The 25,969-nt window shown below is 39.7% G+C and overlaps 1 protein-coding gene across 1 annotated transcript in view; it reads left to right on the top strand.

The window, feature by feature from the left end:
- The window catches only part of astn2 (astrotactin 2), a gene marked incomplete at both ends in the record, with an annotated part of 222,466 nt that overhangs the window by 73,294 nt on the left and 123,203 nt on the right, over nt 1–25,969 (top strand). Inside the window, 2 exons of the mRNA XM_079179557.1 lie at nt 5,569–5,721; nt 23,936–24,043. Coding sequence (XP_079035683.1) covers nt 5,569–5,721; nt 23,936–24,043 — 261 coding nt within the window. The remainder of the gene's footprint in view (nt 1–5,568; nt 5,722–23,935; nt 24,044–25,969) is intronic.

Raw genomic sequence — 25,969 nt, 5'->3', positions numbered from 1 at the left:
CCATTTGGCTTTTTGAAGTAGCAAGTCCTTCAGTGTATTTTTGTGCTGACAGAACAACTGTTGCCCTTCCTGGTGCTGAATATCATTTTTTTTTGTGAAGGCACAAGCATCAGATACAGGCATCATTATAATCCATTTTGTGTCGTCATACCCAGACGTATATTTTTAGAAGCTTCTGCAAATTGGTGCTTTACCAGTGAATATTCCAAAGGAAAGCATGTATTAGTGCATCAATGCATTGATACCTCCTCTCTTGATTGTGATATTTTATATCCACTTCTAGTTTTATTCTTGTTATTGTATCAGTAGAAGGTGGAGCAGTAACTGCAGTAGTAGCAAAAGTGGTGTCAGTAAGTATTACTAACCAGAGTACATGGAAATTGAATTGCACTGCGGGAATATTTTTTTGCTAAATCTGTCAGCTGTCGTCTCCTCAGCTAGGCTATGACAATGTTCGCTTTATCATGCCAACAAAATGTGTTCTTGTTTTTGTGTGTCTGCCTCCTCTTCTTGTCATTATCAAGTACATATTTATACATATAGTATAATTCTCTTCACTGAGTATTTTATCAAACCTAAAGTTTTCTTTTACCGTTTGGTTTGTTGAAAAGAATGATATACTCCAGTAAAGTCCATAAAAAGATGAAAATGGGGATTGGAGTCCAGTTTATGTTAACAGCTGTGAATTTACATACACAAAAAACAAACATAGACGGTTTCACAAAAAGCCTGCATTAACAACGGCAAGTGTGCGGTCCAACAAACACAAGGTAGAGTAGGGTTATCTTTTCGTGCTGGGCACTGTGAGACCCCCAGGAACAAGTTGACTGAGGCAACGTGCTGTTGACATCCACTGCTTATGAGACACTGTGAACACACGATAAGGGAGCAACTGCAGATAAGGGAGATGAAAAGGAGAAAATAAAGCCACCAGAGCTTTAGCTGACATTGAACTCAAAATGAGAAGCCAGTTTGGACTTGGGGGTCTGGGGGAAAAACAAGTGTCAGAATAAAATATCCTGGTAGCGGTGGCTGCTTCTGACAAATGTGAGAAATAGAGAATAACAGCAAAAATGGTTAGAGACCTACAGGACAAAAAAAAAACAACCTGAATAGATATTTGTGTCTCGTCTTACAATATCGTACCAAAATGTCAGTTTTACAGGATTACTATGCACTTGATGGTGCAAGAACATTTCCATCATAATGTTTTTGTATTTTAGGTTGGTTGAGATTTTAGGTGTGTGTGTGTGTGTGTGTGTGTTAATGGCAATGACAAAGTTAAAAACATGAGCTAAACTTCAGCAAAAGGGTCGTGACAACCTTTAGAGACAAATTGCATTCTTTTCAAGGGGACTGTGGCTCTAGGCACTTCTGCTTGGCCTATCTCTTCTTTCCCCGAAATGGAACAAAGAAAGAGAGATAAGGAGAGTTCCAGGAGTCCATGAAATATGTATGCAAGCAGTTATCCTCAAGCATGCTGTCACACACACTCCTCAGTCATGGCAGGTCAAAGCTTAAGTGCCACCTGCTTTGACTCTCGTTTGTTCGCTAACTCCAAGTACTTGAAATAAGCCAAGCACTACCATAAATGCCCACAGGGAATGGAGCTCCTTTCCATTTTTTTTTAGTTGTTGTCTATTCACTTTCCCTCTAAGGTTTAGGCTTTGTGTATTGACATTACAGCTGAAGTGAAGGCCTGTTGGATCTTAAAAAGCAAAAACAAATGTGGTCAGAGGAATGTTGTGTAGGGTGGATGTGTGTAAGCACATACCCTCATTCTCTTTTTAAGACACATGTGGCTGTGATTAACAGAGAAACCTACTCCACCAAAGCCTTAATGGGTGATTTCTTACTCCACACATATTCACACTACATGTATGCACATGGCCTTGAGTTATTCTCCATCTTACATTATACCATGCCATGGACCGAAACAAACACGGTTGTCAAAATACGTAGGATATTTTCTGGGATCAAACTATTTGGGATTATTTTCTCGTGCAGCTGGGCAACAAACAACCCAACACTGTATTTCTTTCAAATGCTTATTACGGGACACAAACTGCATGCAATGTCTCATGACCGAAGTAATGCATACCAGTCCTTTTATACATATTTAACTTGTAATTGTTTGCATTTGTTTGCAATGTGCCCATTCCATTGTAAACATTGTCATACTGTTTATCACATGTTCTCAATGAACCACTTAATAAAAGCTTTTTACATTAAGCTCGTGCTATCTTTTATACTTTGTGCAGGTTTCTCCTCGCAGCAAACTCACATTCTCAAAGTTCTCCAATTTTATTTTTTTCGAATATAATGGGCCTGGTGCACCTTGAATAATAGTATCGTTATCTATAAATTACAGGTCCTATCCTTAAATGTGTCAGTAGAAGAGATGCCAAAGCTCAGTAATGTTTAATATTCTACATCTTATATTTTCTGAAATTTCCTATTTATTTAAATGTTAATATTCACTTATCTTTGAATTCTATTAAATATTATCTGTAAAAAAATACTATTTGTTTATACCTCATTCTGCCGTGTCTAGGTCTACCTATTCTTAGACCGATGGATGGAGCAAACGGTTTTAAAGGAGGGAGGATTGTGGTGGGAGCACGCACTTATGTGGATCTTACAGTGGTGTGAAGAACTGACTTGGCTTTGGTTGGTTTTGAAGAACACCGTGAGGATGGGAAATCCTTTGCAAGTGGCAGCCAGGAAAAGTAGGGAATTGTTGTTTTAGTATCCGTGTCATGTGTTCAAAAGCATTTCTTCAGCACAAAGCAGATCCCACTCACAGGCAAGTTTTGGTGCACACTTGCTTCAGTTTACATCAACACGGCCCGAGGCAACAGCTATAGTAGCTGCGTCAGCATCACAGCCAGTGAGCGGCGTCTTCTCTCTTTTTCAGTCAAATCTTTGTTGGTATCATTTATTGCATTTTTACTATTAATGCCAAGTACAACTGACTTCAGTGTTCAGAACAACAGCAAAAATATGAGTGTATCAAAGCGGTTAGTTAGCTTAAAGTACCCAACTTGGATATATTTGCAGTTTATGATTGATTGATGTATTATCCAGCTGCCTTCAATCAGCTATCATCATTAAAAGCTAGACGCAGCAAGCGGTGAGCTATTAAATGAGCAACATATCAATGAGGCTAGGGTGGCCAGTGATTGCGCTCACACAGCTTACACTGAATTTTAAGCACTTAGCAGCAATGGGATGTATCGGTAGTGGCAGTTAGGCAAATGCGCAAAAAGCACACTAATGCAAAGTAAACTTTTCCGATGGGATCCCAGCAGCCACGGTACCACATCAGGCCAGAGGCGTGAAGCGTGTTTGTGTGGGTGGGGTTAAGATGTCATTAGGTTATACAGTCCCTACATCAGATTGGTACAGTGGTACTATGCCAACGTTTCACCATTGCTGACATGCTCCTATAGAGCTATCTCAAATATGTTTGATCTTGCTCTCAAAACTCACTCAAACTTGCAGCAATTACCATCCTGAGCTACTGCTGTTTTCATTGCACTGCATTCGGTACACTATTGACTGTAGTGGTTTGCAGAGTTGATGCTCACTTGCTCAATAAACCATTGATTCAACTGCTTGAGTGTGCTTGACTCCCATTAAGCATGTTGTCTGTCTTCAGGGCACCTTGAATAGTGATAACACTGGGATTCAAAAATGTAACACACTGTTATAATGGAAATATCTCCAGAAAGTACATCTCCAGCCCGTTGGCTGTGGAGAAGTCGTGAGAAAACAATTAAATAACAACATTGTTCGGCTTCCTGACTCCCTCTTCCATCATGTATTAATAGGTGTTTCGATGAGGCACCTCTGGCCAGAGGCTGGGCTCCTAGTCAACAACTCATGTACAGTAGATATATTACAGTAGGTATTTTATCCCAATACAACATTAACAATGAACAAAATGCCTATTTACCATGTGTTCCTTTCACTGCTAATTGAAGAGTGTGTGTTAGCGTGCTGCATAAGCTCTGCTGTTGTTTTCTTTACATTCAAGGGTACATGGATGACTAACCTAACTAACAACCCAACAGAAGAACTAAAATATATATCTGGGTGGTTTTGTTTGGGTGGCCAAGTCTCAGACTGAGGATATGATGGTTTAAGAAAAGAGATCAGGATTTGCCCTTTAGTTTCAATGACCAAACATCTTTAAAGTATTTTATTAATATTAATTGATGCAAAAACATCTTTGACCAGAGAGCAGAAGCCAACATCTGTCCCTCAAATGAGGTCATGGTCACTTTGCATAATCTCTTGCACCTGGTTACCGGCAGCCTATTACCGCGGTCATGCCTACAGCAATTCCCTGTTCCACATCACCATTATAAAGTGAGCGAACCACAAATGATTCCGAAGAGCTATGTATCATTGCTAGGATAATATTTGTTCTGAAGTGCACTGCAATGCCTCTGTTGTTGTTAGCTTTCCATTCATAATATCAAAAACAATGTGAATATACTCCTGCCTCTTCACTTTCACCCTCTCTCCTCTTCATCTCCCTCCCGCTCGGCTCTCGCACGCTCATTGGGATGCACGATGAGCATCCACTGGGAGCAACACATCACCATTATTCATGGGTGGAGTACACCTCAGAGCAAGACTGACGGATCAAAAGATGTTGATGATAGGTGGGGATAGTGGTGGTTCGGGTGATAAATGGCCCCGTTCTTTGGAGATGGGTATACTTCTACTAAGTTTGGGGACAGAGCTGTTTTTTTGATCCATTGTTTGTTTTGGGCCACCGTTTTCTAACCCTACACTTTCAGTACATGCTACTTGCAGCCCCCATACAGTGCAGACACATCACTAAACCTTACTGTTTACAGATTTACTTCCCCACTTTAATTAAATTAACGCTTAAAAAAAAAACCTTGAAAACCAAGCGGTATTAAGAGAGGCTATGGATGGTAGTTTGAATATCACGATATCCACATGTTTTGATCTGTTTTTGTGTGTCAGACTCAATATTGTCTACTGATGATTAGTCTCTTTGGTGGCATAAATTAATTAGCCAGACAATATCCAGACAGGTCACAGGTCTGCCAATTTCCTGTCCTTTCCTTTGGCAATTTTCTACTTTAAACTAACTACCCCCCCCCCCCCCCCCCTCCCTCCCCTCCCTCCAGCCAGTTGTATTGAAGTCATTCATCCAGACTGAGCCATCAGGGGGAGCGTTGAGGCAATATTGAATTGATGGAATCAATAAATGGCAAGAAGAAAATGGACTATAAAAATAACTAAATGTGCTTTATAAATATGATTTTTTTTATACAGTGGACGAGACAGAGTAGTGACTCATGATGCATGTAATACTCTAATCTCTCATCTTTCAAAAAAGAAATACAAAAAGTTATTTTTGGGAGTTTGCGTTTATGCATCTGTGTGTGTGTGTGTGTGTGTGTGTGTGTGTGTGTATGTATTTGTTTTCTATATCTTGTGTGTTGGTCACTATTTGCAAAATGATTTTCACTTTAAAGCCTTCTGACGTGACTGACATTTTCACTTTGGATCTCTTTTTCGTAGCCATTGACCCAAACACGGAGTCAGTGGAGGATTTGATGCAGAGGTTCCAGGACAGTTTCCGTGTTCCCAACACGCCAACAGACATGTCTCACTACCAGCACGTCATTCACAGCTCATCCACGGGCCGCCGGAGGGTCCCCAGCCACACCAGAGGTAGGACAAAAAACGTCATACAAAAAACTAAAGGTTTTTTTTGGCACAATGTTACAGACCTGGCTAAAAAGAGGATTTCTAACATTTTCACGTTTTTCTTTAATTTGACTATGCATACTGAACAATGTTTGCTTACTTTCTGTGATTCTGTGGCACACATTGTATGGTTTTGGGCAAGGATACTTGCCCTTTTGATAAATGCATACATTCATGGTCCAGCGTATCATGCAAAATAAGCCTGAAGCCACATATTTGAGCTCCGCTCTACGTTTAGAGACGTGTACATTTGTGTGCATTTCATTTCCACCCAGCACCGGATCAGCCATTAACCGTTATTTGTTTTTGGGAGACTATTAGGGTGTCGAAGCTTGTTCAGTTTGTGAGTTGTTCCCTTTGTGAGTCGCTTTTTATAAAAAAACAATCTGGAGAAGAGAAAATGACATAGTCTTCCTCATTTTATCCAAAGAACAGCATTGTAGATGGTTGATGCATTAGACGGTCCACAGGTGGCAGTTGCTTTCCATTTATTTCGATGCATTCATTTCAGGATGACAGACAATAGCCATTAATGGGCAATTTAGATGTACCATTTTGCTTGACCTGCATAAGTTTATAATAAGGGAGGAACTAATGCAAATGCAGCAAATATAGGAACTCTCCACTCAATTATTTCACTGTTTGACCTCTAATGACTGCCCTGGATAATTGCCAAACTGCTTTGAGGACAATGTCACAGTTCAATTTCAAGTAAATGTGACTTAACATGTAATTCCTCATTTGATCTGTGAAATGTATTAAGATGTAGATGTATTAATATGTAGATTTGTGAGTGAACGTTTATCTACATATTCATCAGGGGTTCACAAAAACTTGCATCTAACCTTTTGTACAGGCTTGTATTTATCTGCTTAGGGTAAATTCATAACAAAAGTTAAAGCATCACCCAAATACAAAATATCTTCAATCTAATCATTTGTTGTATTTCAAATAGAAAGATTACTCTTTGTCATAGCACTTTTAAAAAAGGGGCACTCTCCGTACACTTCCGATCTTTGTTTACATGTTTTGTTATAATTGCTTTCAGTTTACTCTGTTGGCTTTATGTTCGGAGCACAGTTTCACACGAGCACAATTTTGAGATGTGACACATTGGCGACACCAGACTCCGCCACACCAATAACTTTAGCTCATTACCAGCAACACTCCCAATCATTTCAATCAGATATGTAGCCTGTGTCACTGGTCATATCCTTATGACCAGTGAGACATTAACACAGAAAATGAGACACTAACCATGATGAGATCACCTACTCTCGCCAGAATAACTTAGTACCCCCTTGATCACTGTCAGTAGATGCAAAATGCACTGAGCATTTTTGCATATTATCCATGCTTACCTATGTGGGCATTATTAGTCTTTCCAGTCACATATCCAGTGGTGGAGAGAGTTCATATCTGTGGTAATCTAAAACTCTTCAGCTTTGCCTGTGCTTGTGTTATTTGCTGTTGAGGATTTAACTCTGTAATATTAAAAAGGTATCTTGTGTCAGCCTTCTGAGCAGATGATACCTCTAAAATGAAAATGCATGCAGGTCAAGCTCCTCACAACTCCGTGAAGGACACTGCTGAGAGATGTCCTCTCTGAGGTCTTTGGTAAAATAGTTTTCTTTGCCGGCCTGTAATAAGGGTTGAAAATGTGTCCTCAAGTGCAAAAGAGTAGGCAAACATGATAATGGAAGAAACGCTGCAACTGAGGAGGAAACTCCATTAGTTAGAGTGAGGTTAATTAAAGGCGAGTGTTAATTGGTCAGAGCCAGAAGGTTAGTGCTGGATACATGAAATGAATGCATTGCCAAATTCCTTGCCAGTTGGAGGCCAAGAGGAAAGTGGATTGTGGTTGGGCAGATACTTTTCTTTTCCATATTGTTTAACTTGGTAGAGCTTTTTATCTTGTGCAACAGCTATCGCATTTTATCTCACCCCTGTGTTCAGAACTTTTGATGAAATGAGCTGAGGGCCAAAAGGATAGCTTGATATTACATGGATCCATGCCATTCAGATCTAACTAAGCGACAGGAAGTGGAAGACGTCACCTGTGTAGTTTACGAGAAGTGACAAGAAGTGCTTAGTCTGAGCTACTGGAATTAAATACAGGTGGTCACAATGAAGACGGGGGGGGGTCTCACCCAATTTCAAATGTACGGTATATTAAGAAAAGCACATACTTTCACCACTTGTAAGTGACTCATCTTACTTATTTGGAAATGCTAAATGTCAAATTAGATATTTCCGTACCTGGAAAAAAAAGTATTCAAATGTCATTGTGAAGAAATCAGCAAGTAATCCTCTTGTCTTTCCTCCCATGCCTGGCTTGAAAGGGGTTTAATACAGCTGGGCACACATCTCTCTGTCTTGCCATACCAAACGTGGGTTCAAGATAGCATCTTAACGCTAAGACGTCCCTTTTTAAATCTGTAAGGTTAGATCCTAATATCGATTTAAGATATCTTTCGGAAAAAGGACTTTAGGCCCTATTTTTAAGAAGCGGATATGAGTCTAAATTCACTATTGAGAACACAGGCAGTGGGCTCGTCTGCACACGAGGAGAGCAATTTTCCAAGACGTCTCACTGAGAGGAATAGCAGTCGGTTTTGTAATGATATGATGCGTGCGGTGTCCTCATCCAGCAGCACACCAACTCATTTTCTAGGAAATGCACTTTTTTTTTCTTTTCTGTGAGGCATGAGCGATGGGGGAGAGAGCATGTCCCTACTGGCCAATCATTAGGCTTAAGGGCTGTCTGGATTGGAGATCTACCCCAGATCTGCGTTGAAGTGGTAACAGGAGCAAATAAGAGAAACGCATCAGACTAGTGCCTGGTTGTCTAGTAAAACTGGCTGTAGTTCACTGACCAAAGTACCTTTAGTTAACTTGATTCACAATTACATCAATGGAGAAGCACAGCTGACTATCTACTACTCTACAGTAGCATTTGTGTCTGCTCAGCTGAACCCTTTAGCTGCTCATCTACTCTCCTCCTTGTGTCCACAAGTCTGCATATTTAAATTGTGCTTTGTGGCAGCATTCCTTACTTCCCTGTCAGCATGCATTGCCCTAGTTTCCTGAAGCACCATCGTATACCTGGACTCTCTAAAAAATGTTGGCTCATGCACAGATTGCCGAGCAGTCTCTACCTTCACTTTCCAATTTTCCCATCTTGGCAATCACCCTCTGGATCTTATTTGGAGGATATTTCACAAAGCATGATCAGGGAGATTGCCAGATTCAAAATTGCTATGAACATGCATAATTTATCAGATACAGATTTTGCAGATTGATAACAATTCTGTACGTAGCAAAAGTTATTATTCAGAGGTTAATTGTACCTGGCCTGCAATCTCCTATTGCATCCCATGAAACCTGACCAGCTGTGAGTTACCCACTTACACCAGGAAGGATTTAGACGCAAATTGCAATTTGATTACTCAAATCATCTTTGGCGGTGGTTGTCTACACGGGATGCATTCTAGCCAGATGTTGAAAAGGTGTCAACACATCTTGTTGGCCACACCACATAGGTAGTTTATAGATGGTAATTTATCAGTAAGGGGGATAAATATCGCTACACATTTTGGTGAAAGAGAAACTGGAACCATATTCACAGATGCCCCTAGAACTCTCATCTCAAGCTATCTGAATGAAAGGATTTTTTTTTAATAACTTTTTTTAATAAATATCGAGTGGTTGAAAACAGTTAAGTTTAGCACTAGTCTGTGTAACAAATTGCTGCAACAACTAAAGTGATCATGGGAAAGGCCATCGTATACTTCTATCATCATGTTCTAAGCCCTTATATGCTGCTTTTTTTGTTCTGATTTATTACTCGAAAAACTTGACAAACAGTGATACGCTAATCTAATCTTCAGGATCCCAGCTTTCAGATAATGTACAGTATATCACTTCTGTATGACATGTATTGTGGAACTGCTATCTCCCCCTGAAGATCCCCTGTCACCCCCTTAAAAAGACAGTAAATGGGTCTATATGGGTATCTAAGGTCTAAAAGGTTATCCAGAAACAGGAGGCTACTGAGAAGGTTATTGCAACTACTACACTGCTGCCTCTTCTCCTACTTTTTTATAAGAATTTAGCATGGGGAAAATCACGATCTTATCCGGATCTTAGGCACATGAAATGATTTGTGGAGCCACTCTGTTTTTACCGACCTGCCCAATCAATGATCTCTTTCTTGCCCGAGAGAAGTTGTTGCATTGTGCTATCAAAGTGTACAAGTCAGCACATGTTTCATCCCATGTGAAGTTTTGAGAGTGGTTGGCTTTCATCTTTGGTTCTTTGTGGAGTATTCCATTGTGATAGGATCCACAGAAAAGCCCTTTCTTTTGTACTCCACAATCCTGTGGATATGCCTTTTTCCAGTCATGTGAACACTGTTGCTAATGATCTTGGATTGGCTTGTTGTTGGCTGCAATTGGTTTTCTCCCTTCCCTCTGAAGTTTGATCAGTTTTTTTAATTTTTTTTATCTGTGAGCTGGCTTTATTTCCCCCATCAACTTCTACATGGCAGTATAGGTGCTGGGAGTTGCAGTTAATGTTGATTGACTTTGAGATGTACTTTCCTCTCTGTCCAGACCTATGGTCAGCATTAAGGATTGACCAGTATGAGTGGAGTACTTTGCTTTTGTGTTACTCTCCCCTGCACATTACAGTGTATTCTTGGTGCAGGGCGTCGGCCATTTGTTGCCTGACGGGGACAGAGTTCTGCTTGCTCAATGTACCGTACACAGCAGGTAGTGTTGTGGGTGTTAAGAGGCTATTTGCTTATGTCATTCTGTCAAGCCTAGAGTTTGCAAGAAATTTGACGATGGAAAAATATCATATTTAACATTTCAAATAGTTTTTCTTGTGTATCAGGGACTACAGCTTGCATTATGTTGTGCACTATGTCGTATAATGACAACAGGTGAACCTTGAAATACATTGATATGCTTGATTTGCGCCGTTGCTGGCAAATGTTTACCTATTATTTTTCCTAAACTCTTAACACAGCAACACACCCACATCACACAATTTGTCAAATAATAATAGTATTTATTTTGCTCAAAACCAGTTTTTTATTTATTAATAACATACTCTACATTTCAAAATGTGAAACAAAGTCTTCACATACACGTATATCAAAACAAAGCAAACCTGACTCATTATCAAATCATTTGATCAAACCAGACGTGCTTTCTATCCATGACGAACAGAGTCAATCATAGCAGAATGAATTTCAAAATACATTTCAAGTTTCAGATCTACCGCAATATAATAGCGACATTGTTAATTAAAACACATTATTTCATACAATTCAATTTCCTTTTACTGTAAAATAATCTACATTATTTGTTTTGGTTCAATGTGTGAATTCCTATCTAAAAGGGAATGTAAAGAAGAAAAAATAGTTAGTGAAGAATTGCTGCAGAAAAAAGCTAGCAACATGAAAATGTGGTCAGTGATTAAAAAAAATCTAGTTTACAATATACATTTGAATGTGTAAAAATGATATACATAAGTACAGTGCTCTACTCGTTAAAAAAATGATATCTGCTGTTTTAATACAGTTTTCTAGCTGCTGCTGCTGCTGTTGCAGAAATAGAGGCTCTATACTAAATTGGATGTTCATTAGGACTTTTATTTCTGGCATGCTGTGTGCAAGTATTGGGTAAGCGTTTATGTAAAGAGAATGTATGCATTTTACAATTGTGTTAATTGATTGCATATTCTGTGAAAACAACATGAATTGTGTTAATGGTGCGGGCCACAGCCGACTGATGTTGTGCTTCTTGTGTTTGCACACGTCGTCTTTTTGCCACAAAAGAACTGCTCTGCCCTCAAACACGGATAAGAATCTTCTCTGAAATATTGAGGCCCTTTAGAAGGCGATGCCTGTGTTTGTAAAACTATGGCTACATAATGTAATGTAACCATCATTGTTTTAGTCAAGCCACCTTTCCCGAAACACTTTGAAGTCACAACACATTGTGGTTTTGTCAAAAATGAAGATTTGTCTTTTTAAAAACTCCCTTATTTGCATGCGCCTCTGTGCTTGCAATTCCCTGCTGTAGTGTTAATGTATTTCCATGTGCTGACTAGAAGCTGTGGAAGTTTTTTGATGTGTCACAACAAATACTTTGGCTCATTATGATGTGGATAACCTTATGGTTATTATCTAGCCTTTCTCCTGTTTAATTGACGCTTTGAAGTAGCACATGAAAGTACTTCTTTCTGTCTTGTTTGTGTGTGTGTAGGTGTGTGTAGGTGTGTGTGTGTGTGTGTGTGTGTGTTAGATGGTGCTTGAATTCATTCTGTGCTCCGCTCCACTTTCAGCAGTCCTCAATCTTCACTGTAGACAAAACACCGTGATTACAGCTGTGGGTCTGAAGCCCCAGGGCTTCTCTACAACAGGCCATAGCTGATCTACTGCCAAGTCAGGGCAGTGTGCGACTCTATTGTTTTGTATGCGTTTGGTGTGTGAAAGACCTGCAGACAGAAACAAAATACAAACAGGGTCATGCGGATGTCTATCGAACCGGCTGACCAAACTTCCTCTCTAATTAATCCTCTGTGCATATTTAAACTAATCATTTGAAGTACTTGTCAGTTACATTACATAATACTCCAAGATGTTAAAACCTAATTATATACGTTTTACTTCAGATTTCACTGCATAAACCCCTGCATGAACCAATCCCCCCCCCCCCCCCCCCCCGCCTGCAAAGTATTTTGTTGTTTGTTTCCAGGAAGATGCTGATTACCATGAAAACCGATTTTCAACAAAAAATATACTTTAAAGAAAAGCAGAACAGAAATCTCTGAAAATAAAGACACTTAGGCAGTCGTTAATTAGCCATTGGGCTAGCTCTGCTTTTGCAACACACTGCATAATTAATTTGACATCTTACTTTACATACATGTAACCAGATGTTAGAATTTGTATTAAAGATTCATATTTTTTTAAAGATAACTCCAGTAAACACAGTTAAAAAGTGACAACATGCCTTTTGCACATTTTCCTAATCCAATTATCAACATGCATATCTGAATTCAACTTTCCATCTTGATGTACCTACATCTTACAATCTATATCCCAGTATATAGCTATTCTCTAATCCCAGATATTGATCGTGCTCTGTGAACCGTCTCGCTGCTCCAAAAAAAATGACACGATGCCCGCCTCAGCTCTCTCCGTTTTGATGTCGGCGAATCCTTGGTCCAAATGCCACGACTTTTTTTTCTCAGGATTTCTGGCCATGTGCACTCAAGAAGAGGAGTTGCTGCTTAATGGGGTGTACACACTGAAGTCGAACTCGGGCTGTGCAGACAAGTGTGTGGATGTGCCCACCCTAACAGAAAAAGAGGTGCGTGATGCCTGTGTGGAGAGGCTGTCTGTTGTACTTAAGCCATCTTCCCAGGGAACACGGTCGGAGTTCAGTGGAGAGTGTGGCAATTTTTCTCAGTTAATGATTAGGAGCAATTTTAAATAGTTTATTCTGAGAAGTGTGGCAGAGGATGAAAGTGCAGCTAGTGTTGACACATGGGAAGGGACGCAGAGCAAAAAGCCATGCAATGGGGGTTTATCCCGTCACAGCCAGCCATGCCTCTCCTGTCTAGTTGAGATGAGCTTCAGCAGCAGCTGGTGAAGTGATCCTTTGGTTCTCATTGCTTAAAGGTCACCGTAATGAAGTTGGGCTGGCCGGGCTTTAGCTGAAGCAAGATGAATTTCCAAATTGTATCCCCCCCCCCCCCCTTTTTTTGCACACACACACTGTAATTTAGTAATTTTCTGCCAAACCTGTCTCCCAGAAATGATGTCTTTAATCGTTTTAAAGGAAACGTAGATCATGGTCTTGGTTCAATACTGTCCAAGTCTACAGTAAATCAACGTTCAAACAAAACCACAATAACATTACCAAAGGGATTTTGTTTAACCTCATATATTTCCTTTGTCAGCACATTGACAATGTCATTGGGTAGCAATGAAAACAGGGTTGTTTTCTGCACATCCATACGTCAATTCATTACCGAATACACTACTTCTTGACTGTTTTGACTATGTATGTAAATGGCCCTCATATATCAGATGCAGGTCGTGTTTAAGACTTTTTCAAAACCAAGCAAAAACAGCCAAAGGTCAAGCAGTTACATTTGCTGGTTGCAAATAAAGAATGGTTCTTTACAGCCCACCTTCGAGTATAGTCTGTTGATACTATTGCTTAGTCCGAGCCACACTCTTTGATTCTTTGACGCACTTCCGGGGGGGGGATGGTTTGATGTTGCCTACAGTAGCGTTAATATTGAAGAGGCAGGTGATTCGGGAGCACGAGCGTCTTCTTTATCATATGTATAGATATTGTATGGAAGACTCTTCCATTGTCACAAATGTATATTGTATTAAGTATGTATAAGTTAGGGGCTCAACCGGAAAATAAATGACACTTTACATGCATAAGAGGTAGTAACACAAACATCCAAATCAGTGCCACGCTGACTGATGGCTATGTCCACTGCTTGTGCAAGGGATTGGCATTCATTTGTGAATTTAGGTTTGATAATGCTGCTTTCATTTGGATGAAACCATTGGAACTAAATTAAAACACACACACACACACCAATGGGTAGCACCTTCTAAATGGGGTATTTTTTTTTTTTACTTGCAGCTTAGCCTTTTTGGGCAGCTCCTCTCGTTGGGATGGGAGTTGTAGCTCAGTATGTGATATCAGCAAGGGTCTTAGATTTTCGACAGATTTAGCTCAGAAGCTACAAATGTTATTTAATTCCAATTCAACCTTTCACGTCCAAGCTAAAAGGATTGTGTTGATGCATTTTTTACTTTTTAGCATCTTACACTAATTTACATTTACACACTTTTTCCTCTATCTTTTCATTTCAGGATTGCTTTTAAGATTTATTTTTATGGGGCTATACAGCATGAATCATCCGTTTCTGGAGCTATTATCCTGACCTTTTAAATCCCTTTCAGGCAGACGGTACCATATTGTCCTAAAGCCAGATCCACTATCTTTCCCACCGTCTAAAATATGGAGCAAAGTAACTGAGGAGCCTGAAGATCAGGGGTTTTGGAGTTACACTGCATATACTGACAAACTGCTAAATCAATCCTCAGCTCAAGGAGTTATACGTATGACCTTCTATTTTTTTGTCCCTTTCAACATTGTTGTGGTGCAGAGCCAGCTTACTGGCTGAGAGCACCAGACTGTGCACATGTTTTCTTCAATGCTTTGTTGGGTACTGAATGGCGCTTCTGTGACTGACAAGCTGATGGACTCAAACTCAATGAGATGAAAAGGCAAACAGTTTAACTCATCACTGTCAACTTAACATGAAAACAGATACAAATGTCACAAAGAGAAAAGAGTGAAAAAGAGGGGACATCATTTTTTCATAATGAATAGCTACAGTGGCAAAGCAACACCTTTTCGGGTGACAGTTGCCATCCCATGCCACCCTCCAAGCCCTTACCACAGCACACGCTGGTTAACAGGTGAAAAAAAAAGATGCATTCAGGTGCCAAGGGTCACTGAAATGACCCGTAACAGCCTGTCACAGCTTTTCACCAAATCCGTACCTGAACTTCCTGAGATTCACCATTTGCTTATTAGCTACACATTGGCAAGTGTGCTCTCGATGCAGGAGAGATGCAATAAAGAAAAAAAAATATATATATAGTGTACAAACGGAGTCCACTTTAGTACAAGAGCCAAGTGGTGCCTTGTTAAGCCTCCCACCTTTTCAAGTCCTTTCTCTCCCGTATAAGAGGTTGCAACTCATAAATTCAGGTTGTAAAATGTGTCGGCAAGGCTTATATTGTGATGCCCTCTGTAATAATTTTCAACATGCCTAGGTTGTTTATGTATAATAAGATTGTGTGTGCGTGTGTGTGCGTGTGTGTTTGTGTGTGTGTGTGTGTGTGTGTGTGTGTGTGTGTGTGTGTGTGTGTGTGCATGCACGCCCGCAGAGCTTTTAGAAATACCCTGGGCAAAAACAGATCAATTGGGATTATTTTGGATAGGCAAACAGTGCAGTGGCAGACTGAGACATGACAAATGAAATGGCCGTTAAAGACCAGGATAGCTAGACCTTTGTGACATACATGTGGTCATCCTGTTCCAGCATGCAGTTTCCTCTTAGAAAGTACAAAGACTGGGACAGACCGACTTAAATACAAACACAGGTCCTACCTGCTAGATTTCCTCCTATCTCTCTGGTTTTCTGGTTTTCAGAGTTGAAACCCTCTTGTCTTTGGTGCAGCATGGAACGACTCGGGCCTTCCTTCCTGATCCTGACCCCTGCAGCCTGTGCTTGTGTTTCACCAGAATAGAGCCATGTTTCTCAAATACTTCTAACATGCATCGGACTTGCAAGTGCGGAATGTATACAATTGTTGTTTATAATCATGATCTACATTTGAAGTCAGCTGATGCAGTAAAGTTGCAAACTTCAATTCATTTGCCGCTCGCATACATTTTTTATATATTTTTCCCGCAAATACAAACTGAGACGTACAACTTCTCAAATTTGCTTTTGCAGCCTTCTCAGAGGCTGCCTTGTGCATTATAAATGACACATTTACATACTCTCACTTTTGTGTGAATGCAGACTGCCAGTTTGCATCGAGTTTGAGTTTGAGATATTTCGCTTGCTAGCACCACAACTGACTGCTGAATGCAGCTGTTCCTTAATGTGATTACCAGTTGCTGAGCCATGTGGGGACTGGTGTTTTTGTCAGCTTTATTTATTATCACAAACACATTGTCACACGCATATGTGCTCAGGCGCACATTTAGCATAAGCTATATATATATATATATATATATATATATGCATATGCACTTTACAGTATTCACACACAAGCTGACATTTAGCTGTAAGTGTAGCAGCCACAAGTCAAGACAGTTCGTCTTGCTTAGAGCCACCAAAGCCACTGAGGTCTCATTGGAGTTGTGAGATTCGTCACAGTCACATGCACACACATGCATGCAATAAATGAGAGAACGGTTTCATGCACATATAGTATTTATGAACACAAGGGCTTCTGAATTCACAATCTACCTGTCAACATGCATACCGGCAGCTTCACAATCAGACGTGCTACTCTCTTTTATGAACTACTTTCCTCCCGTGCTGTCTTTTATCTTTTCAAACGGACACAAGCTGAACTGTGAAAGATTTTTCCTCTCACAACAGTCTCGCCTTCACACACTTGTATCGATTCGCACGTCTGTATAATTATATGGGAGTTATCCTTGAAAAGCTACACTTAACCTTTTCATTTCCGAAGGTTTAGAAATATTGTTTGGCAACTAGGACTGCTCCAATGAGCCAAATTCATGGAGGTGCTAAAAAAGGCAACACATTAATGTGATACTGTACATCCATAATGCTTAATGAGTACGAGGCTGCCCTTCAAATTGAGGTTCAAGCACCTGTATCGACAAACATCTGCCCAAATGAAGTGTTTTTTTTTTTTTTAAAGACTGGGTGTCCTGGCAGTTCAACTCAATGGGTGCTGATCTGTAGCTAACCTGTATATATAATTTATTGCACAATGCATACACTATTCATTTCAGCCTTCTTTGCACTGCCATACAACTCTGGCACTCCTGTAGAGTTGCCAATCAGACCCAGTACATAATGTATCCACTGTGTATATATAGTCACTGTATGTTTGTTTGTCTGTATATGGGTTAATCCTGAATATAATGACTTTAGGTTGCTGTTTACATTTGTTGGCACTGCATATGGGTATAGGCTCCGAAAGCTGGAGTCAAATTTACCAAAAATGTGCGAGCATAAGCTTGAACTGTAGATTTGGTATGGACTCTATGTTTGAGCAACACATCCATTAACATGTGTATTATTATGTGTATTACAGTATAATGCAGGGCTGCCACTAACGTTTACTTTTACTCAATATGAATCTGTTGATTATTTGTTTCCAATATATTTATGTAATTTAGAATAAATGAATGTCTTGACTGAAAAGGCTCCCAAGAACAAAGTTATTATATTCTATTATAATACATATATAGTCAAATCAGGGCAATGTCTTTATATTTCAAGAGTGTAAATTTAAAAGAAAAAGTATTTCTACACACAAAATGAGATAATCATTGTAATGTGTGAGTAGATAAGGTCTATACATTTTTTTTTTTTGCTGGTGTAAAATACAGTATATTATAGTTCTACCAGAGTGCTGTATGCCCTCGTCCTATGCAGAAGATCATTAGCTTTCAGCTAACCTCCCTGCTTTCCCATGCTTTTTAAATCCTTCTCATTACAAGATGGATTGGAGAACTGTCTATTTCTACCTCTCCCTCTCCTGTGGACTTTGTATTCTCTCTAACCCACTTATGAGAGTGTCTTTTCCCCCCTGCAGTCACAAGTCACGCTGTCTGTCTTACTTTCTCCTTTAAAGCCTTTAAACACCAAAATCACATCATTCTTGCTTCAGCATATAATTGTGACATCTCATTCTCCTTTTGCCTGCAAAGCTTTTGTTTATAGCTGTCGTCGTCTATTTCCTTTCTCTGATATTGTCTTATTTTTATTCATCTGCTCCCTCTATCTTTAACTGTCTACTTTCAATTATATATATAAATGCTCAGATTAAAATAACATGCTTTTTTTCAAAATGATGGCACAGTAGAAACGGTATTCCGGTGCTTTCTGTGACAAAGCAATGTGCCCTTCTTTTTGTCTGCATTTTTAATTTGTATCCAGCACAACACTCTGAGATGAGGTGTTATATAGTCTGAGAGCATAATACATTTTCACACAGAAAAACAAGCTGTTGTCATCCTTCAGGACGACAGCGGGTGTCTTTGCCTTATCAAATGCTGACTGTGAGCAGAATGAAGTGAATAATGTATATTTCCAAGAAGATATTGCACCTTTCCAAAGTGTTGATTAAAAGTTATTCAGAAGTCTTTTTTATTATAATTTAACTGTAGATAAAGAAGATTTCTTTCAAGCAGGGAAGTTTTTTTGTGTTGGTTGAATGAACTATTGTAACTAAAGTAAGTATATTGACAAATCAAAATGTGAAAAACGACCTCGAGCACTCTGAAATTATCTAATGGACTTCAGGACTGTGACAGGATCTGTGAAGGTGAGATTGGTATGCCCCAGTAATTGGGATTTGTAGTACTGACAGCCTTAGTGTTTTGGGGGTTGATGGTGTTATGGGACTTGGTTTGGAAGGTATAACGGCTGAGGGAGAGAAAAGCAAGATCAAAACAGAAAATGACTCAAAGAGGAAGAAACATTGTGAAAAAGGAAGACAAGCAGTGAAATAGAAAAGGCCCACGGCCAGATTTCCAAAGACTTTTGCTCCTTGTTTCAGATGTATTCTTGCGTGTATGTTATTTATTAAACCTACGCCCTAGCTTGGTTTCACAATTCACCTGTCATCTGGATCACGCACACACACACACCCACAGTATGTGGGTGTGTGTGTGTCTGTATTTTTGTGATCAGTGAAACGTTACTCTGTCCTTTATGCATGTATTTGGAAGGAGGATCACACACATGACACACATAATGTGTTGTTGAGTTTATATTCCTCTGGGTTTACCAAGCTTCTCTGCAAATATGCGCTTTTATCTTAGTTGCAAAGACCAATTAGAATGATGGTTTAAAAAATGTAACTGGCCAGCTTTCTGTTGAAAGCTGCATGACAGCAGGCAGTTGCTTTCTCTTGCTAATTCATCAAGGTGTTCCCTTTCTTTATTTTGTACATATCTCCTCAGAACTTCACGTATCTATTCCAACAATTCAGACTTCACAAACCGTTTATAGATTTACATGCTTTGAAATTGCCGACTTACTGAATATAATGAATAATCCTATTTCACCAGTACAATAATATCACTCCTAGAAAGCAGCTAGAAGGCTGTCCAAACCTTAGATTATGTCATGAGCTCATGCTAAATCAGCCGCTAATCTGACGCATCTCGAAAGTGCAATTTTGAAGGAAGGCTAATTTGTGCTCCTTCATGTATGTAAATCTGGTCCAGAGCTTAAGTAGTACATGACCCGTGTTCATCTACTGTGTGAAGATTAAAGTAGTTTATTTCTATTTTGGTGGCAAATTGTTTTGTGTCTAAGACCTTCAAAGTGGAGGATGTTTTTGCAAAGTTAAAACATTTTGGACTGTCCTCATTTCATACAGGACATTTCTTTAGGGTTATTTAGGGAAAATTAGTTGAGTTAAAGTTATTTATGTTTTTGGCCAAACTGAAAATGTCATTCGCACATTTATTTCAACATGTTCTCCCGACTTGTCAAAAAGCGGCAGCTTGGTCTGTGGCCCTACTCTCAAATCCATGTTGCTCTATTTAAACGTTGGGATAGAGATGTCTCTAAATCAGCAGAACACTTAATTAAAGCCTTTTCTTAAATTATTATGTTTTAAAATTCAATAATAGCCAATCCAGAGTTATCGACCTTGGCATAGTGAAATTTCATTCACGTGAATGAGCACAAACCCGAGACGAGCGTTTGGGAGGCGGGGTTAAAGTAAACACTAGCATGCTTGCTGGATGGGCCCCAAAGATAAAGAAAATTGCCGGAAGATCCAGAACATTTTATTCACGGCAGTTGTACCAATTTTGCTTGATGAGCAACTCGTATAAGAATGAACAGGGCTCCGCCTCCAATGCTGTATCCACTTCACTTTACACATCCATGCTCCTTACGCAATCTTTGTCACTCTTTATACTTCGTCACCTGACTTTCTCCTTTACTTTTACCATAACTACAGCCACTGGCTACAGATTTAGGATATATTTTATTGATAACGTTCTCATCCCTAAATGTCCCAGGTTACATCGCAGATAAGTGGGTCCCAATAAACTTGATTACAGCCTGAGATGATCAAGTGGGAACCTTTTTTAAAAACAATAGGGTGCCCATTCATTTCTAATACAACTGTGAATGCATACAAAAACACTTACGATCATTGACGCATTTCTACCTATAGAAGGTCAAGGGATAATACATGTATCATTGTATGAAATATGGAGAGATTTACAGCGTATTATAGACGAAATAATGTCTTAAGTTTTCATGAGATGTTAAAAGTACCACAAGTTGAGCAACTAATGTGTTTAGGCTGATCTGTAAATGCATCACTGTTTTTTAATATGTATTCATATGACTCTGTTTCTGTCCCTCTTTCTCAGTTTGTCTTCCTCTCCATCCACCACCTCTTGGGCATGTACGAACACGTCGCATATATTCCGAACCAATTTTACACCACATTGCCTCGGCTCCGCTCTCCAAATACCGCCAGACTCTTGCACTCAAAAGCCAACTCGACTCTCGACCTGTATAAGTGCACCCGACCAAAAGAATAGCTGCAGCTTTCTGCAAGCACTTTTTACACCGACTTAACAGAACTTTTAATCATGTCCAAAGTGTTTATGGCGCAGGCAAATGTTCATGAGCTGTGACATGATGTTTATGAAGTGAGTAAAGGAGGGGGATTGTTACCTGCATTGCGCCGCACAGGAATGCTGACTGTGTCCAAACGAATATGTTGCTCTATCATTGAAAATAAACTCATTTTAATAAGGAAGGTACAGCATGACATAGACGTTTTTAAGGAGAATTAAAAACATAATCTGCTCTCTGAAGTCTTGCATAAGTAACGAATCATTTCTCCGATCTGCAACTGTTCCAGAACACAGCAGCTTGGCTTCGCTAGAACCAAAGCAATGATTGCCTTGTATATCGGTTGCCTGTTAGATTCAGATTTTAATTTCTACTTCTAGAGGATCTGAAATTCAATATTGTCATCTTAGGTTTTTCTCAACCATTAAATAAGCGCGCTCTCCTCCGAGCTAGTCTTCACACAATACTATCCCCGAGTTGATCAGTTGCTTGAATGCTGGGAATGTGCTCTACCATCCAGTCATTTTGCAGAAAGAAGTTATTATATTTTACCAGCCAGTCTTTGTTACTTGTCCCCTCTCATGTGTAAAATGTCTGAGTGGATTAGATCTTTAAAAGTATGTAGTGATAAGCTTTTGGTGGAGAGAGGGGCTGTAAAAATGAGCACTCAACCACAAAAGGACCATTTGTGTGTCAACTACTCATCCTGTGTTACCTTGAATTCTTGAAGAAAAATACAAACAAAAAAAAAAGTCTAGTATGCCTCCAAGGTGAACGAAGATAAAAAAAAACAGAGAAATGTCTCAATGAATTTAATTAAATGGGGCAGCATTTTAACAGCAGCTAAAATCATTAATTTACAAACTCTCACACAACTTGTGCAGCATAATCCACGTCTCAGTTATCCAGTCGTATGCTCAGTACTTCCCAAACACGTGCATCTTTGCTCAAACCTATTTAAAACACTTATGAACCGCACAGACGAGTAGTGCAAGTGTTGCAGAAGATTCATGTGTTTGGGAAGTAATGTGCATTCCACTGGATAAATGAGACTCGGGTTACTTATGCTGCACGGCTTGTGCGAGGGTTTGTAAAGGGTTGTTTTGAGATAGTTTTGCAATTGTGAAACGTGGCCCACATTTATTTAAATTGATCAAAACTTCTCTGTGTTTTGATCCTGCGTTCACTGCGGAGGCCTGTGAGAAAACCGAGTTTTCTTCAGGAATTCAAGGTAACACAGGATGTGGGTGAAGCATCCGTTAAAGAAGGCTCCAGGGAGCCAACTTACTGTTGGAGTCAAAACGTTCTTTTCGGAGTGTGAGGACTGGGACACATTTATCAAGGTACAGGTTAAATTGGGTTATACAACATGCACAACTTCAGGCATTTCGAAGTTTAACTCTCGGTTGTTCACATGAAAAATGAACTAAACAATGAAGAAAGAGAGCTTTATATATTGTTTGTGTATAATCACTCTCAGGGGGTTCCTTCTCACCTCTGCAGGCATCTAGGATCTGTGAGTAGAAGTGAAGGATTTTAACTTTTATCGTTAACTTGTGACAAAACTTGTACTTTTACGAAAGAAGTGATACATGCAGGCTGTGGCCTTACTTGAACCTTGCAAGAAAAAAAATAATCATCACCATATGTGAGTAAACATTTTTTAACTACACTAATTCCACTGCATTATTCTAATCATGTACACAATTACCAACTGACAGCACTTAGCCGTCTAACTATTATCTATAATTACCCCTGTGGGGGTAAAGCTTGAGCCTCTAACAGAAGAGTAAATGTGTATGAGCCACATGATATGGATCACAGTATTGACACAATATTGTACTTTTTTTTTTTTTTTTTGTCTGCATGCGTCCTCGTTTGAATTTGCCGTCAACAGGTGAAGCATTTCTTCACAGATGCTCCTTCACAGTCAACAGAAGAGCATTGATTTTCTTTCACTCCATTATCCCCTTTCCACTCTGGGAGATTAGGAAGTGTAATCATGGTGATCCAGGGGATTATACTAGCAAAACATATGTACAACCATGAGGAAATCAGATTGATGTTATTGGCATAAAGTCATGTCTTTATGGTGTGACTTTGGCTAAATTATGTTCTTACAACAATGCAGAACAATGTGTGTTACGTGATTTACAGTAATAAGCATATTTAACAAAATCTCTTCGGTGGCCTTCTTGTATCGGACTTAGAATGCCGTTCAAAGCCGTCCACACATTTTAGGTTATTTCAGATTACTTATTTATCCATCAGTGGCTTAACACTGTGCAAATCCCTGGCAATTATCACTTTGTGGCAGCCCTCGTGCATTCGGATGTGTGTTTTGATGTCGAAGTGGCAACGCAGTACAAACAAAGCCTCTTATTAACTCTCACAGCCTCGCTCTTGCTCTCACACTAACTTGAAAACAAACATGCGCACACACTGGGGATGTAACCCAATTTGATTACCAAATTAAGCACCAGAGACTTGGTAACGATGGACAAATTACCGAAGTGGCCAAGAGATCATACAAGGAGGGACAGGAACAGTGTGAATAGAGGTTGGATATAATGACATTTGGGTGGTGTATAGCAACCACATTTAGACGGGTAAAGATGTCTTTTTTTGTTTGTTGGTATTTTTTTCCAGCTTATTAATCGTATCCTAAAATGTTTTGATTCATTCCTTCTTTCTCAAATTTCTTTCCATTTGTCTCCTCTTACCTTCGTCCTGCCAGCACCTGGAGGTGTGTTTGGTCCTCAAGGGGAATCGGGGTCAGAACCCGAAGACGACAACCAGATGAAGTTCTACACAGAGCAGCACAGAGGACGAAGGCGCAGCAAAGGTGAGAGCGAACGCAGGTGTATATCTTTGCATATCGTTGTAAATGTGTTACTTTCTAAACACATTAACTTGCACGGGGGGGGGAGCCTCTTATCCACTACGTACTGCTGAGAAGGCAATCAAGTAAAAAGACGATGATATACAATAAAACATGTTGAAAAGGAATGAATTCAAACCCTACCCTGGTTGAATATGAGCCTATAGCTGAGTGAAATGAGGCTAGACATTTCTGGAATTGTCAGCGGAGCTGGAAGTAGGAAGGAGTCCTGCACATTCCCTGTGGGGTTTAAAGTGCCGTTCCATGGCACAGCTCAATGACACTCAAAGCAGATATATGAGCGGATGTAAATGGAGGCTCAAAGATGAGCAAAGCTGAGTCACATTACTCTGATGGGAAGCATGATTTTAACTTCCCTTCCCACATAGTGATATGTGATAGTGAAAACTCTGTGGATTTGTGTGTATGTGAGGGAATGACCGGAAGAGGAAGAAACAGAGAAGTAGTGTGTGTGTGTGTGTGTGTGTTCACTTGGGTGTCCAGACATGTATGTAAAGTTATTGTAAATTAATAGAAATCCACGTGTTCCTAATTATTCTCCATACCTGCTGTTCACTGTCACATAACAAAGCAGGAGGTTCAACCCAGGGACCAAAACTCCCAAGGGTGACGTGTTCATAATTGCCTCCAGAGTTTATTGAAAACACATTGTTTTTGTCAGTGTTAGATATTTAAAGGTGATGACTCCGCTCCAGAGACCCTCGACAATATAAGCCGTTTGGAAAGTAAAAAGACGGATGGTATTCGGACATTCATGTATAGCTTCTGCATAAGGTCTCGTAGTTGTTACACAAATGTTGATTGTTGAAGTTCACCTCACAGTTTAAATGCAACCTTCATTAGAATGGGGGTAAAGATGGTATGTGTAGGTTCATGAACACAGACGAGGCTCCAGTTATTTTAGTTCAAAATGAAATAGACACACAAACACAGTGACATAGCATGTATTCGTTGTGGAATTTTAAATGTACAATTAATCACAGAAAATAGTTGACTGTTCTAATTTAAAAATAATCTTAATAGTCGTAACCATCAGCTCTTGGATCATGTAATAAAAGCATGTTGGCTCAGGATTCGGAAAGCCATAAACCCGTGACCGTGATCTGTTTTTAAGTTGCAGCCGCATGTAGAAAGGTTGTTGAAGAGGAACACAAGCAGAAGAAAGAAATGAAACTTAAGTTTTTAATCTTTACTGTTGTTTTGTGTATTCTATTTGCTTGTTGATTTTTGTACGTGTTTGCTTTAGCGTTTCTGTGATTAATTGAGCGCATTGACTAGATGTTTGGTTTGTGGCCATAAAGTAAGTGTTTGCCATCGTGAGTGTACATGCTTTTGTCTACTCAGTAGGCTTCTATAGTAATTGAGGGACCCCTTCACGAGCCCAGTGACACTACCCATACACCAAAGGGATTAGCTGCTCTGCCGCTTTCACCGCGGACAGGTGTTGTTCCTGTCCCTCCACAACATCGTGACTAGCGATTCAGTACGGGGGGGGGGGATTCATTATCCTAACTTTGTCCTCCTGGTTTTGACCTTGAGCTGCATTTCAGTACTTCCAAACTTCTGATGGGATTCACTGGACTCTCCTGTCACAAGGGGTTACTGATTAGAATTGTTTCCAGAATGGGGTGTTTTTTTTTTTTTCAATTCAATTTGCACCATTTGCACATGGCATCAGTGATTGATGAAATCACACCGTACTGCAGTTGTAAAATGTAAAACATCTAGATTGTGTGTGGCTCTGTTTTTATGAGGTACACACTGAAGTAGTTGCTGATACATTACTGCTGATACATTACTGCATCAGCAAGGAGGCCATTTGTTCAATACACGTCACTTAACCAGCACACCTGAGTTTGACTGCTTAGA

This window comes from Pholis gunnellus (genome assembly GCF_910591455.1).
Source record: "Pholis gunnellus genome assembly, chromosome: 18".
Lineage (NCBI taxonomy): Eukaryota > Metazoa > Chordata > Actinopteri > Perciformes > Pholidae > Pholis > Pholis gunnellus.
This window is presented reverse-complemented; position numbering and strand designations above follow the sequence as displayed.